Source organism: Physeter macrocephalus, chromosome 19 (genome assembly GCF_002837175.3).
Source record: "Physeter macrocephalus isolate SW-GA chromosome 19, ASM283717v5, whole genome shotgun sequence".
Classification (NCBI taxonomy): Eukaryota; Metazoa; Chordata; class Mammalia; order Artiodactyla; family Physeteridae; genus Physeter; species Physeter macrocephalus.
This window is the reverse complement of record NC_041232.1, coordinates 38,131,920-38,145,057: the sequence shown is the minus strand read 5'-3', so window position 1 is coordinate 38,145,057 and position 13,138 is coordinate 38,131,920. Positions and strand designations below refer to the sequence as shown.

Below are 13,138 nucleotides of genomic sequence, written 5' to 3'. Positions count from 1 at the left end.
GAATAACAGAGGCAGAAAAACAGATAAGTGAGCTGGAAGATAAAATGGTGGAAATAACTGCCAGGGAGCAGAATAAAGAAAAAAGAATGAAAAGAATTGGCGACAGTCTCAGAGACCCCTGACACAACATTAAATGCACCAACATTCGAATTATAGGGGTCCCAGAAGAAGAAGAGAAAAAGAAATGGACTAAGAAAATATTTGAAGAGATTATAGTTGAAATCTTCCCTAACATGGGAAAGGAAATAGTCAGTCAAGTCCAGGAAGTGAAGAGAGTACCATACAGGATAAACCCAAAGAGAAACACACCAAGACACATATTAATCAAACTATCAAAAATTAAATACAAAGAAAAAATATTGAAAGCAGCAAAGGAAAAGCAACAAATAGCATAGAAGGGAATCCTCATAAGGTTAACAGCTGATCTTTCAGCAGAAACTCTGCAAGCCAGATGGGAGTGGCAGGACATATTTAAAGTGATGAAAGGGAAAAACCTACAACCAGGATTACCCAGCAAGGATCTCATTCAGAATTGACGGAGAAATTAAAACCTTTACAGATAAGCAAAAGCTAAGAGAATTTAGCACCACCAAACCAGCTTTACAACAAATGCTAAAGGAACTTCTCTAGGCAGGAAACACAAGAGAGGGAAAAGACCTACAAAAACAAACCCCAAGGAATTAAGAAAATTGTAATAGGAACATACATATCTATAATTACTTTAAATATAAATGGATTACAAATGCTCCAACCAAAAGACATACACTGGCAGAGTAGATACAAAAATAAGACCCATATATATGCTATCTACAAGAGACCAACTTCAGACCTAGGAACACCTACAGACTGAAAGTGAGGGGATGGGGCTTCCCCGGTGGCGCAGTGGTTGAGAGTCTGCCTGCCAGTGCAGGGGATACGGGTTCGAGCCCTGGTCTGGGAAGATCCCACATGCCGCGGAGCAAACTGGGCCCGTGAGCCACAACTACTGAGCCTGCGCGTCTGGAGCCTGTGCTCCGGAGCAAGAGAGGCCGTGACAGTGAGAGGCCCGTGCACTGCGATGAAGAGTGGCCCCCGCTTGCCACAACTAGAGAAAGCCCTCGCACAGAAACGAAGACCCAACAAAGCCAAAAATAAATAAATAAATAAATAAATTTATGAAAGTGAGGGGATGGAAAAAGATATTCCATGCAAATTGAAATTAAAAGAAAGCTGGAGTAACAATTCTCATATCAGACAAAATAGACTTTAAAATAAAGACTGTATTACAAGAGACAAGGACACTACATAATGATCAAGGGGTCAATCTAAGAAGGAGATATAACAATTGTAAATATTTATGCACCCAACCTAGGAGTACCTCAATACATAAGGCAAATGTTAACAGCCACAAAAGGAGAAATCAACAGTAACACAATAATAGTAGGGGACTTTAACACCCCACTTTCACCAATGGACAGATCATCCAAAATGAAAATAAATAAGGAAACACAAGCTTTAAAAGGCACATTAGACTGGATGGACTTAATTGATATTTATAGAACATTCCATCCCAAAACAACAGAATACAATTTCTTCTCAAGTGCTCATGGAACATTCTCCACGATAGACCATATCTTGTGTCACAAATCAAGCCTTGGTAAATTTAAGAAAATTGAAATCGTATCAAGTATCTTTTCTGACCACACAACGCTCTGAGACTAGATATCAATTACAGGAAAAAATCTGTAAAAAATACAAACACATGGAGGCTAAACAATATACTACTAAATAACCAAGAGGTCACTGAAGAAATCAAAGAGGAAATTAAAAAATACCTAGAAACAAATGCAAATGAAAACATGATGACCCAAAACCTATGGGATGCAGCAAAAGCAGTTCTAGGAGGGAAGTTTATAGCAATACAGTCCTACCTCAAGAAACAAGAAAAATCTCAAACAACGTAACCTTACACCTAAAGCAATTAGAGGAAGAAGAACAAAAACCCAAAGTTGGCAGAAGGAAAGAAATTATAAAGATCAGATCAGAAATAAATGAAAAAGAAATGAAAATAATTACAAAGATTAAAAAAACTAAAAGTTGGTTCTTTGAGAAGATAAACAGAATCGATAAACCAACCATTAGCCAGACTCATCAAGAAAAAAGGAGAAGACTCAAGAGAATTAGGAAGGAAAAAGGAGAAGTAACAACTGACACTGCAGAAATACAAAGGATTACAAGAGATTACTGCAAGCAACTATATGCCAATAAAATGGACAACCTGGAAGAAAGGGACAAATTCTTAGAAAAGCACAAACTTCTGAGACTGAACCAGGAAAAAACAGAAAATATAAACAGACCAATCACAAGCACTGAAATTGAAACGGTGATTAAAAATCTTCCAACAAACAAAAGCCCAGGACCAGATGGCTTCACAGGCGATTTCTATCAAACATTTAAAGAAGAGCTAACACCTGTCCTCACACTCTTCCAAAATATAGCAGAGGGAGGAACACTCCCAAACTCATTCTACAAGGCCAAAACAAGACAAAGATGTCACAAAAAAAACACTACAGGCCAGTATCTCTGATGAACATAGATGCAAAAATCCTCAACAAAATACTAACAAACAGAATCCAACAGCACATTAAAAGGATCATACACCATGATCAAGTGGGGTTTATCCTAGGAATGCAAGGATTCTTCAATATATGCAGATCAATTAATGTGATACACCTTATTAACAAATTGAAGGATAAAAACCATATGATCATCTCAATAGATGCAGAAAAAGCTTTTGACAAAATTCAGTGCCCATTTATGATAAAAACTCTCCAGAAAGTAGGCATAGAGGGAAACTACCTCAACATAATAAAGGCCATATGTGACACACCCACAGCAAACATCATTCTCAATGGTGAAAAACTGAAAGCATTTCCTCTAAGATCAGGAACAAGACAAGGATGTCCACTCTCGCCACTGTTATTCAACATTGTTTTGGAAGTTCTAGCCACGGCAATCAGAGAAGAAAACGAAATAAAAGGAGTACAAACTGGAAAAGAAGAAGTAAAACTGTCACTGTTTGCAGGTGACATGATACTATACATAGAGAATCCTAAAGATGCCACCAGAAAACTACTAGAGCTAATCAATGAATTTGGTAAAGTAGCAGGATACAAAATTAATGCACAGAAATCTCTGGCATTCTTATACACTAATGATGAAAAATCTGAGAGTGAAATTAAGAAAACACTCCCATTTACCACGGCAACAAAAAGAATAAAATATCTAGGAATACTCTACTGTCTAAAGCAATCTACAGATTCAGTGCAATCCCTATCACACTACACTGGCATTTTTCACAGAACTAGAACAAAAAATTTCACAATTTGTATGGAAATACAGAAGACTCCCGAATAGCCAAAGCAATCTTGAGAAAGAAAAATGGAGCTGGAGGATTCAAGCTCCTGGACTTCAGACTATATTACAAAGCTACAGTCATCAAGGCAGTATGGTACTGGCACAAAAACAGAAATATAGATCAATGGAACAGGATAGAAAGCCCAGAGATAAACCCATACACATATGTTCACCTTATCTTTGCTAAAGGAGGCAAGAATAAACAATGGAGAAAAGACAGCCTCTCCAATGAGTGATTCTGGGAAAACTGGACAGCTACATGTAAAAGAATGAAATTAGAACACTTCCTAACCCTATACACAAAAATGAGCTCAAAATGGATTAAAGACCTAAATGTAAGGCCAGACACTATAAAACTCTTAACAGAAAAACATAGGCACAACACTCTCTGACATAAATCACAGCAAGATCCTTTTTGACCCACCTCCTAGAGAAATGGAAATAAAGACAAAAATAAACAAATGGGCCCTAATGAAACTTAAAAGCTTTTGCACAGCAAAGGAAACCATAAACAAGATGAAAAGACAACTCTCAGAATGAGAGAAAATATTTGCAAACGAAGCAACTGACAGAGGATTAATCTCCAAAATATACAAGCAGGTCATGCAGCTCAATATTAAAAAAATAAACAACCCAATCCAAAAATGGGCAGAAGACCTAAATAGACATTTCTCCAAAGAAGATATACTTATTGCCAACAAACACATGAAAGAATGCTCAACATCATTAATCATTAGAGAAATGCAAATCAAAACTACAATGAGATAACATCTCACACCGGTCAGCACTATTTACAATAGCCAGGACATGGAAGCAGCCTAAGTGTCCATCGACAGATGAATAGAGAAAGCAGATGTGGTACATATATACAATGGAATATTACTCAGCCATAAAAAGAAATGAAATTGAGTTATTTATAGTGAGGTGGATGGTGAGGTGGGTGTAGTGAGGTGGTCTGTCATGCAGAGTGAAGTAAGTTAGAAAGAGGAAAACAAATACCATATGCTAACACATATGTATGGTACCTTAAAAAAAATGGTTCTGATAAACCTAGGGGCAGGACAGGAATAAAGACACAGATGTAGAGAATGGACTTGAGGACACGGGGAGGGGGAAGAGTAAGCTGGGACGAAGTGAGAGAGTGGCATGGACATATATACACTACCAAATGTAAAATAGATAGCTAGTGGGAAGCAGCTGCATAGCACAGGGAGATCAGCTTGGTGCTTTGCGACCACCTAGAGGGGTGGGTAGGTAGGGTGGGAGGGAGACACAGGAGGGAAGGGATATGGGGATATATGTATGCATATAACTGATTCACTTTGTTATACAGCAGAAACTACCATTGTAAAGCAATTTTACTCCAATAAAGATGACAAAAAAAAAAAAAAGCATCTCCCAGTGACTTCCCTGTCCGTCCAGTGGTTAGGACTTCGCCTTCCAGTGCAGGGGCTGCTAGTTCAATCCCTGGTGGGAGAGCTAAGATCCCACATGCCTCGCAGCCAAAAAAAGCAAAGCATAAAACAATCAGTATTGTAATAACACGTTCAATAAAGACGTTAAAAATAGTCCACACCAAAAAAATCTTAGGAAAAAAAAAGCATGTACCAAAGACCTGGGGGCCAGTGATCTCCTGAACTTGCGCAGTGTGTTTGGAGCAAAGGGATCCCAGCACAGCATTTGTGAGTCACGCTTCACAGGTTAACGTGGTTCAGCTCGGGGTCTGTGTACACCCTGTGTTGGTGGTGCAGTGGCAGGGCAGCCGGGTGAGCCGCGTGCATCACGGAGATGAAGCGAGTGGGATGGGAGCTTTCCCTTAAAGACCAGTCATTGTGTCGTTGTGTCCATAGTCAGAGCGGCATCTGTATGGTTGAAAATAGAGCCGGGGTGCATCACTCTCAGTCCCTGGTACAGGGTGTTTTCTCTCTGTGTAAAGGGAAAAAGGAAGCATAGAATTCAGGATAATGACTCTCAGATCAACTCAAAGGGAAGAGAATAATTGATCTGTGCTCTCAGCCTGGAAATTCTGAGGCCTGCCTGCCACTGCTCTATTTTCTGCCTGGAGTAGCATCTCCTCATCCAAGATCGTTAGGGAATTCTTACCCGCCTCCCCGCACCCCCCCATGGAAGGAGTGAAAATTTAAAATATAAAAACATATCCTTTTCAGTATAAATCATTTTTAAAAATTTTAATCTACCTAATTAAAAAAAATCTATTCTCTCTAAATAATACTGCAGATTTAGCATTTTCTTGATGATTGGGCTGTGGACCGTTTTGCTTCTCCTTGACTTTAGACTCTTGAAATTTGAGTAATTTTTTAGTCTTCCCCCATAATCTGAGAACATTCCTATCCTTTTGTTTTCAGAAGTAATCACAGAAATCCATTATGTCCAATTGTAGCCACAGGTGATTTTTGAACACTTGAAACGTGGCTAGTGTGAGCACGAAACTGAATTTGTAGTCTTATTTAATTTTAATTAATATAGGTTTATTATGTTAATTTTGTAATATAGTTTGTAAAAATGACGCAGTATAAAATATGTTGCCATTAAACATAACTTTATTGCTTTGGTAAGACTACATTTCACTTCGTCAAAAATTTAGTGGCTAACTTGTGATGTGCTCTAAGTGTAAAATCAACACTGGATTTTGAAGACCTGGTATGGGAAAAAGTATAAAATATCTCATTAATATTTTTATATTGATTACATGTTGAAGTGCTGATATTTTGGACATGTTGGGTTAAATCAAATATATTGTTAATATTAATCTATCTTGTTCGTTTTTACTTTTTTTTTTTAATAAAGGCACTACAAAATTTAAAATTATCTATGAAGCCCTAGTTGTATTTCTATGACAGGTTTCTCAACTTTGGCACTACTGACATTAGAGGCTGGATAACTTTTTGTTGTGCAGACCTGTCTTGTTTCCTGTGGGATGTTTAGCAACATCCCTGGCCTAGCTGATGGAGACCAACTTCCCACCCAGTGCAGGAATGCCTTTCTGGGCCATGACTGAAAGGCATCCTCCAGCATCTGTTTGAAACACTTCCTTGTTGAGACTCTCTTGTCTCCCCTATTTGGAATTAATTATAAGACAGGTTATATTTTATGGTAGCTGTTATGTTAGCTTTATGTTATATTAAGTTTATGTTAGCTTTACGTTAGGTGTCCTGTAACTTCCACCAAGAGTCCTAGCCCTAATGTCTTCAGTAGCACAAGATAAACCAAATTCTTTATGAAAGCAATAATGTATACCAAAAGGCCTTATAAATTCCAAAGCTCATTCAACAAATACTTAAACTCCTCCCCTGTGTTGGGCTTGTCCTGGGCAGTGAGATACAGCAGTAGATGAAACGTGAGTCCTCCGGAAGCTTATGTACTATACTTGGGGGACATAGCAGATACTCAGGGGTGCCCTGCAGTGCGTCACGTGATGATCAGTGCCTTGGAGAGGGACGAAGCAGGCAGAGGGGTGCAGGGACTGCGGTAGGGCTGTGGGTGTGTGGATGCCGTTATTCCTGCCCCCCTGGCCCCGTCCTCTAAATGCCCTGACACCTCTGTCACGCCCCCTGTTCCCAGACCTCCAGTTTCTTCTGTTTCTTCTAGACCACACGTTTCCTTCAGCCATTGCTTGTAAGAGCTGTTCTCCAGACACCTTCGCCTGGCCTCTCATGTGTCCTCCTTTTAAAAGTGGCACATGGGTCTGAATCCCAGCTCTGGTCTGACCTTTGCAGAGCTGCCCTGGGGAATGTTCTGGCTTTGTTCTCTTGGCAGCCTCATCATGCTGTTGATCTAGATGCAGTCAGCAGCCCTGTGGTCGTTTACTTGGGACCCAGCTCCTGCATGGCCGTGTGGGCTGGTGTCCCTCTTGCTGCCTCTCCTCAGTGTGCTACACACCATGTGGTCTGAAGGAGGGTTTGCATTCGGCTCTGCGTGTCCTACACAAGAAGACAGCACGGGCTTCGTGATGGCCCTTTCCCTTCACCTCTGCTTTCTGGTTGTGTTCCAGAATAGATAACTCAGGTTGCAGATTATCTGGCCTCATTAATGAGTAATTACATTTTCATAGAACACCACAAAGAGTTATGTGCACAAAAATGAGTACAGGATATTTCTGGGTGGGATTCTTGGCTGGCAACCCTGTGATTCTTTCTAAATTGAGAATAAAAATAAAGCTTGGATGTCTCTTCTGCTTTCTTGCTTCCAAAATATTTCTTGTTTTTCTGCTATTCTTGCCTTTAATCAGAATAGTAATGTATACATATGCATTTAACGTGAGCATTTGTTGGGGGGAATTACAGCCCCTTATTCAGTCTTCACAAAACTTATTTTGGACTCATAACTTCCTAGATATATGTTACATTTCTGACTGACTTTATAATAGATGAGATGAAAAATTTAGTTGATATGCAACTCTGAAACTCTATTCTACATGCACATGGTAGGTAATGGCAAGGATTCTGTCCCTGGATTCAGTTGTTCATGTCACTGAGATTGATAGTCTTGGATTGTAGAGAATGTGATTTAAATACCATCTGTGGCCACTTATCCAGCAGATTGGGTAGATGACAGATCTGCCAAATGAGCAGTGTGTGTTCCTAAAAAAAAAGGAAAAATCAGAAAGATTTTACCACAGAGGATCGTAAAATATTATTTACTTAAAAACTTAAAATTTCATTAACTTCTATAATTCAAATTAATCAGTTTATAGAACAGAGATTCTTTAGAAGATAAAAATTTTAATTTAATATTTTCTTTAATATTTCAGTTACATGAGTATATTTCAAACAGCACCTGGAAAACCAGCATCCCTGGCCAGAACCTAAGATAATGAAAAAGAAGGCATTGTTACAACGGTGTTTCAGCAAGTTGTTCTGGGCACCTCCTGCTCCTGCCCCTGGTGGTGCTGAGGCCTCAGGATGCCGGAGCTCAGTGTGCTTGCTCATCTGAGCCACAGACCCTTTGCCACCGACAGCCGCCCTTCTCTTGGCTGTTTCCTTACCCCTGCAGAGGCTTTGGAAACGCTCCTCTGTAGAGGTTAATTTGCAAAGGCTTTTCCAGTCCATCCAGAGCTGCTGAGTTTGGTCCTATGTCAGCCTCTTTGGGAAAGTACTGATATGATACAATTAATTTCTTAAAAACCTGAAGCTAGGTTCTGTAATGACATTTTTTGTTTCCATTATTTAACAGCTACTAGAGTAATTTATTGAGTATCAGAGTATGATAGGTCTGTCTTGGACCAAAGAGCAGGTCAGATATGCCAGCACATGAAAGGACAGTGTACTTCTGAGGTGGTTTAAGCAGCTGGACACCAGCACAGGAGGATTAAGAGGATTCGGATCAGAACGGTTCCGAAGACGTGGGGCCAGTTGATCTGCTGTGGAACTTTTCAGGGCCCAAAATAGCAGTGCATAGGGATACAAGCCCAGATTGACCCTATTTTATCCTGTCTGTGCACATTTTTTCCAGTTTTATTGAGAAATAATTGATATACATCACTAAGCTTAAGGTGCACAGCACGATGGTTTGAGTTCATGGATATTACATTTCACGATATTGTGACATGATTACCACAGTAGGTTTAGTTAACATCCATCAGCTTATACAGATAAAAAGAAAAATTTTTTTTTCTCCTGATGAGAACTCTTAGGATCTACTTTCTTAACAACTACAGTATATCTTACTTAAGTCTTACAGTGTTGACTAGAGTCATGTTGTACATCACATCCCTATTTATCTTATAATTGGAAGTTTGTACCTTTTGGCCACCTTCGTCCAATTCCCTTTCTCTTCAAACCCACCTCCGGCAACCACAAATCTGATCTTTTTTCTTTGAGTTTGATTTGGTTTTTTGTTGTTAGATTCCACATGTGAGATCATGTCGTATTTGTCTTTCTCTGTCTGACTTATTTCAGTTAATATAATGCCTTTAAGGTCCATCAGTTTTGTTGCAAATGGTAGGTTTTCCTCATTTTTTATGGCTGAATAATATTCCGTGTGTGTGTGTGTCTTTCTGTCTGTCTGTCTGAGAGACAGAGAGAGAGAGAGAGACACACATACCACATTTTCTTAAATGATTGATTTCATACCACCATGTCTTGGCTATTGTAAATAATGCTGCTGTGAACATGGGGGTGCAGACATCTTTTCAAGTTAGTATTTTCATTTCCTTTTAATATATTCCCAGAAGTGGAATTGCCGGATCGTATGGGAGTTCAATTTAAATTTTTTGAGGACTCTCCGTACCGTTTTCTGTAGTGGCTGTACCAGCTTACAATCCCACCAACAGTGCACAGCCTTCCCTTTTCTCCACATTCACGCCAGCGTTTGTAATCCCTTGTCTTGCTATTCTAACAAGTGTGAGGTGATATCTCATTTTGGTTTTAATTTGCATTTCCCTAATGACTGGTGATATTGAGCATCTTTTCATGAACCTGTTGGCCATATGTACATGTTGCATGTTTTCATGGTGTCTCTATACATGTATGCCTGTGGCTCTCAGATTATTGACAATAGCTTTTTTTCCTAATGCCAGTGGTATTAACATTAAGTCTTTATTTTTGTTTTCTTTTTTCAGAACAAGCTTGCCCTCCCCTATGTTTTCCAGAAATGACTTCAGCATCTGGAGCATCCTCAGAAAATGTATTGGAATGGTAAATTAACTATCAGTTCTATAATATTAAGCTGATAGATGTTTCATGCATATCCTTTAGAAGGGAATCCTAATGTTGGCATAAAAGTGATGCACAACAATGTTTATGAAAACTTTTGAGAATCAGAAATTAGGAAAAGTCTTATATCAGGTTTTCCTCACAGAATTTGAACCACTTTTTATGCCATTTAATATGACTTTTCATTGTAAGAAAGTAGAAAAAGAAAATGCTCCACATTTGTATTTCCCTATAGAGTCACCCAGAAAGGCTCAAAAAGAACAGAGTCCCCACAGTATAGAATATAATTTCACTTACGCTTCTGTGCACAGAGCTGGTTTTTGTACCTTGTAAGTGTGGTGTATGTTAGATATTTGGAATGTGTCCCAACTTAGTTATCTGTGCAGGTGGATCTGATTTTGCGGGGGAGGGTGACGGATGGCAAAATTTACTATTATATAACTCCTTAGATTCCCTTTAAAATAGTAGTCCACGTCACCACCCTGACAACAGTCAGGCTAGGATTCTGAGTAAAGTTCTCTTAATTCTTCTAGCATGACCTTTGACCAACTAGAATGATGAAAATTTTAAAATATGTGAGTCCTGAACTGCTAAAGAATCTGCCTGCAGATTATGTTTCTTAATTTTGCAATTTAATGTGCAGCCTGAGTACTCCAAGAACTTTCCTTGTACCGGGAAGTATAGTCACTTTCTAAACATTTTCATTCTGATGCCTGAAATCCTTTTGGCTGCTTGTGTGCCCATGTTGGCATTTTTTAAATGCCCTTCTTCTCTACATGGGGTAATGTCATCTGAGACTTCCTAAATGTAATTTCCAAGGAGCTAATTCCAGAAACATTTATTTTAAACAAATATTTTCTCCTCCTACTGCATGGAGAGAAGGATTCGTAGCTGGATAATGGGCTTTATCCCAGCCTTGCCGCCTCCTGTCTGTGAGACCCTAAGCCTGTTGCCTTGCTTCCCTGAGTAAAGTTAGGAGAGTAATTTGTACCTTATAGTTGGATTGAGAGATAAATAAGATAATTTATATAAAATGTCCAGGACAGACCCTGGTTTAGCTTAATGCTCAACATTATTATCAACAGTTAATCACACTTGAGAATCAGAATACCTGGGCTCTAATTCCATTTTGATTATATTAAGTTTCATCAGGACAAACCAAATGTATCTAGACAAATGTATATATTCTTAAATAAAATAACTATACATATTAGTCTCTTAAGAACTGAAATTTTCAGGACAAAAAATTATATCCTACAGAGTTAATATTTTTCAAGCCCTTAGTGAACATATTTATCATTGGGATCCAGTATGTAAATATGTACATATGCATGTGTGTTTAAAATGAAAACCAGTTCCACAGAAGAATACTCATCCTTACAATAAATGATATTTTCTATTATATTAGATTAATGCTGATTGCAACTCATTAAATTGATTTCATAACCTGCTAGTGAATGAAATCCACAGTTACTGTAGAATTGGTACCACATTTGTCTAAGGCTGTTGGGTCAACAGAATGGGTATGAAAACTGCAGATGTGGTTTAGTGTTTTTTGGCAATCGTGGAAAGTACAGCTTTCTGTATTTCTCTTGCTTGAGTCTGTCACCTACCATCTCCTGTCTCACTGGGTGTTGGATTTAGTGGTGTTGTCATGAGTTTGTTCAGGCTAGTGACTGATAATCATCTAGTTTATGTCTAAAGCAAGCATTCTGTCTAAATGGAAACTATCCATTCTTTTAAAAGACGGGAAATAATGTCTTGTTGGCTTCTGCCTGTTGTACTTCGAAAGATGCTCTATTTCTCTAGAAGGATGGTTTTACCTTTATTTTTAGGTGTGGAACTGTTTGTGCACATAGACAGGCTGAATCATAAACAGATAAAGCAAATACAAGCAGAGCTGTTTGGGTTGAAAGGGCACCGTGGAATGTTTTGAAACTTGTATCTATAGAATTTTCTGAATAAATCACAGAGAAAAAGCTGCAGGGGAGGTAATATTTTGGGAAAGTATTTTCTGCTGAGGTTTTATAAGAGACTAATATTCTAGATGAATAATTATTAATATTTATTAATGTGATTGAAAGGCAGTTATCTGGCCTTTGGAAGTTATTGTTCTTGGGGCGCCATGTCTCCCCTCTCATGGGCAGCGGAATCAGTCCAAGGGGGTGAGCGTTGAGCACAATAGAGATTTAAAGTGCGGTGTATCTTGAGAGAGAAATGCAAATAACGTCACCAGAATAAAAATTTTTAAATAATTTTTCGTATCGACCCCTCTTATATCTGCCTCCTGCTACCCCCAACCGCGAGGAAAATAGGTAAAAAATTAGAAGATATTAGTATCCATAGATTTTATTACAGTTAACTTCAAAGTGAAGGCATTTTTTAAACCCCCCCATTGCATTTTCATGATTCTATTACACTTAATAATCCAAATACTTCACTCCAGGTCCTTTCTGTGTGGGTAAATCTCAGTTACAGAAGCCATGGACATACCCTTCAGGTGGCTTTTCCCATAGCTTCACATTCCCAGTTTCTTAATTTTGTAATAATAAGTCTTAAAAGTAGCAGAAGAAGTCTGATATTGAACCGTAGCTTTTCATGATGTCTCTGTCGACTTGAGGAGCATATGAGATCAGAGTGGTGGGGAGTGTGGGCATCCTGCTGGAAACCTCCCAGTTCTACACTCAACTGGGGTCTGGTGCCAACTTTTTCAAAAATCAGTGCCCCTCATTTATGATGATACAGTTTTATGGCATAGTATCATTGATCCCTTAAGACATGGTTTTTAAGAACACGTGATAGGTGCTTACCTGCCATGTATGGTCGAGGTATAATTTCATCTTTCTGAGGTCGTGTCTTCAGGCATTTGTCATCCTGGGCCTCGGTGCCCTGCAGCACCTTCTCCAGCCGGGCTCACCTTGCTCCATCCTCCACTGCCACATACATACACATTTGACTTTGCTTTTTTCTAAAACGAATATAGAGACTTAGATTTCCAAAACTAATGACACCCTTTTTTCTCCCAGTCTGTTTTGGATAGGATTATGTTACCAAATGTTGGGTTATAC

At 38.8% G+C, this 13,138-nt stretch overlaps 1 protein-coding gene across 6 annotated transcripts in view; it reads left to right on the top strand.

The window, feature by feature from the left end:
• The window catches only part of OSBPL1A (oxysterol binding protein like 1A), a 221,389-nt gene that overhangs the window by 176,789 nt on the left and 31,462 nt on the right, over nt 1-13,138 (top strand). For all 6 annotated transcript variants that reach the window (XM_024121011.3, XM_028480699.2, XM_028480698.2 and 3 more), the window contains one exon: nt 9,977-10,052. In XM_024121011.3, the coding sequence (XP_023976779.1) occupies nt 9,977-10,052 (76 nt within the window). The remainder of the gene's footprint in view (nt 1-9,976; nt 10,053-13,138) is intronic.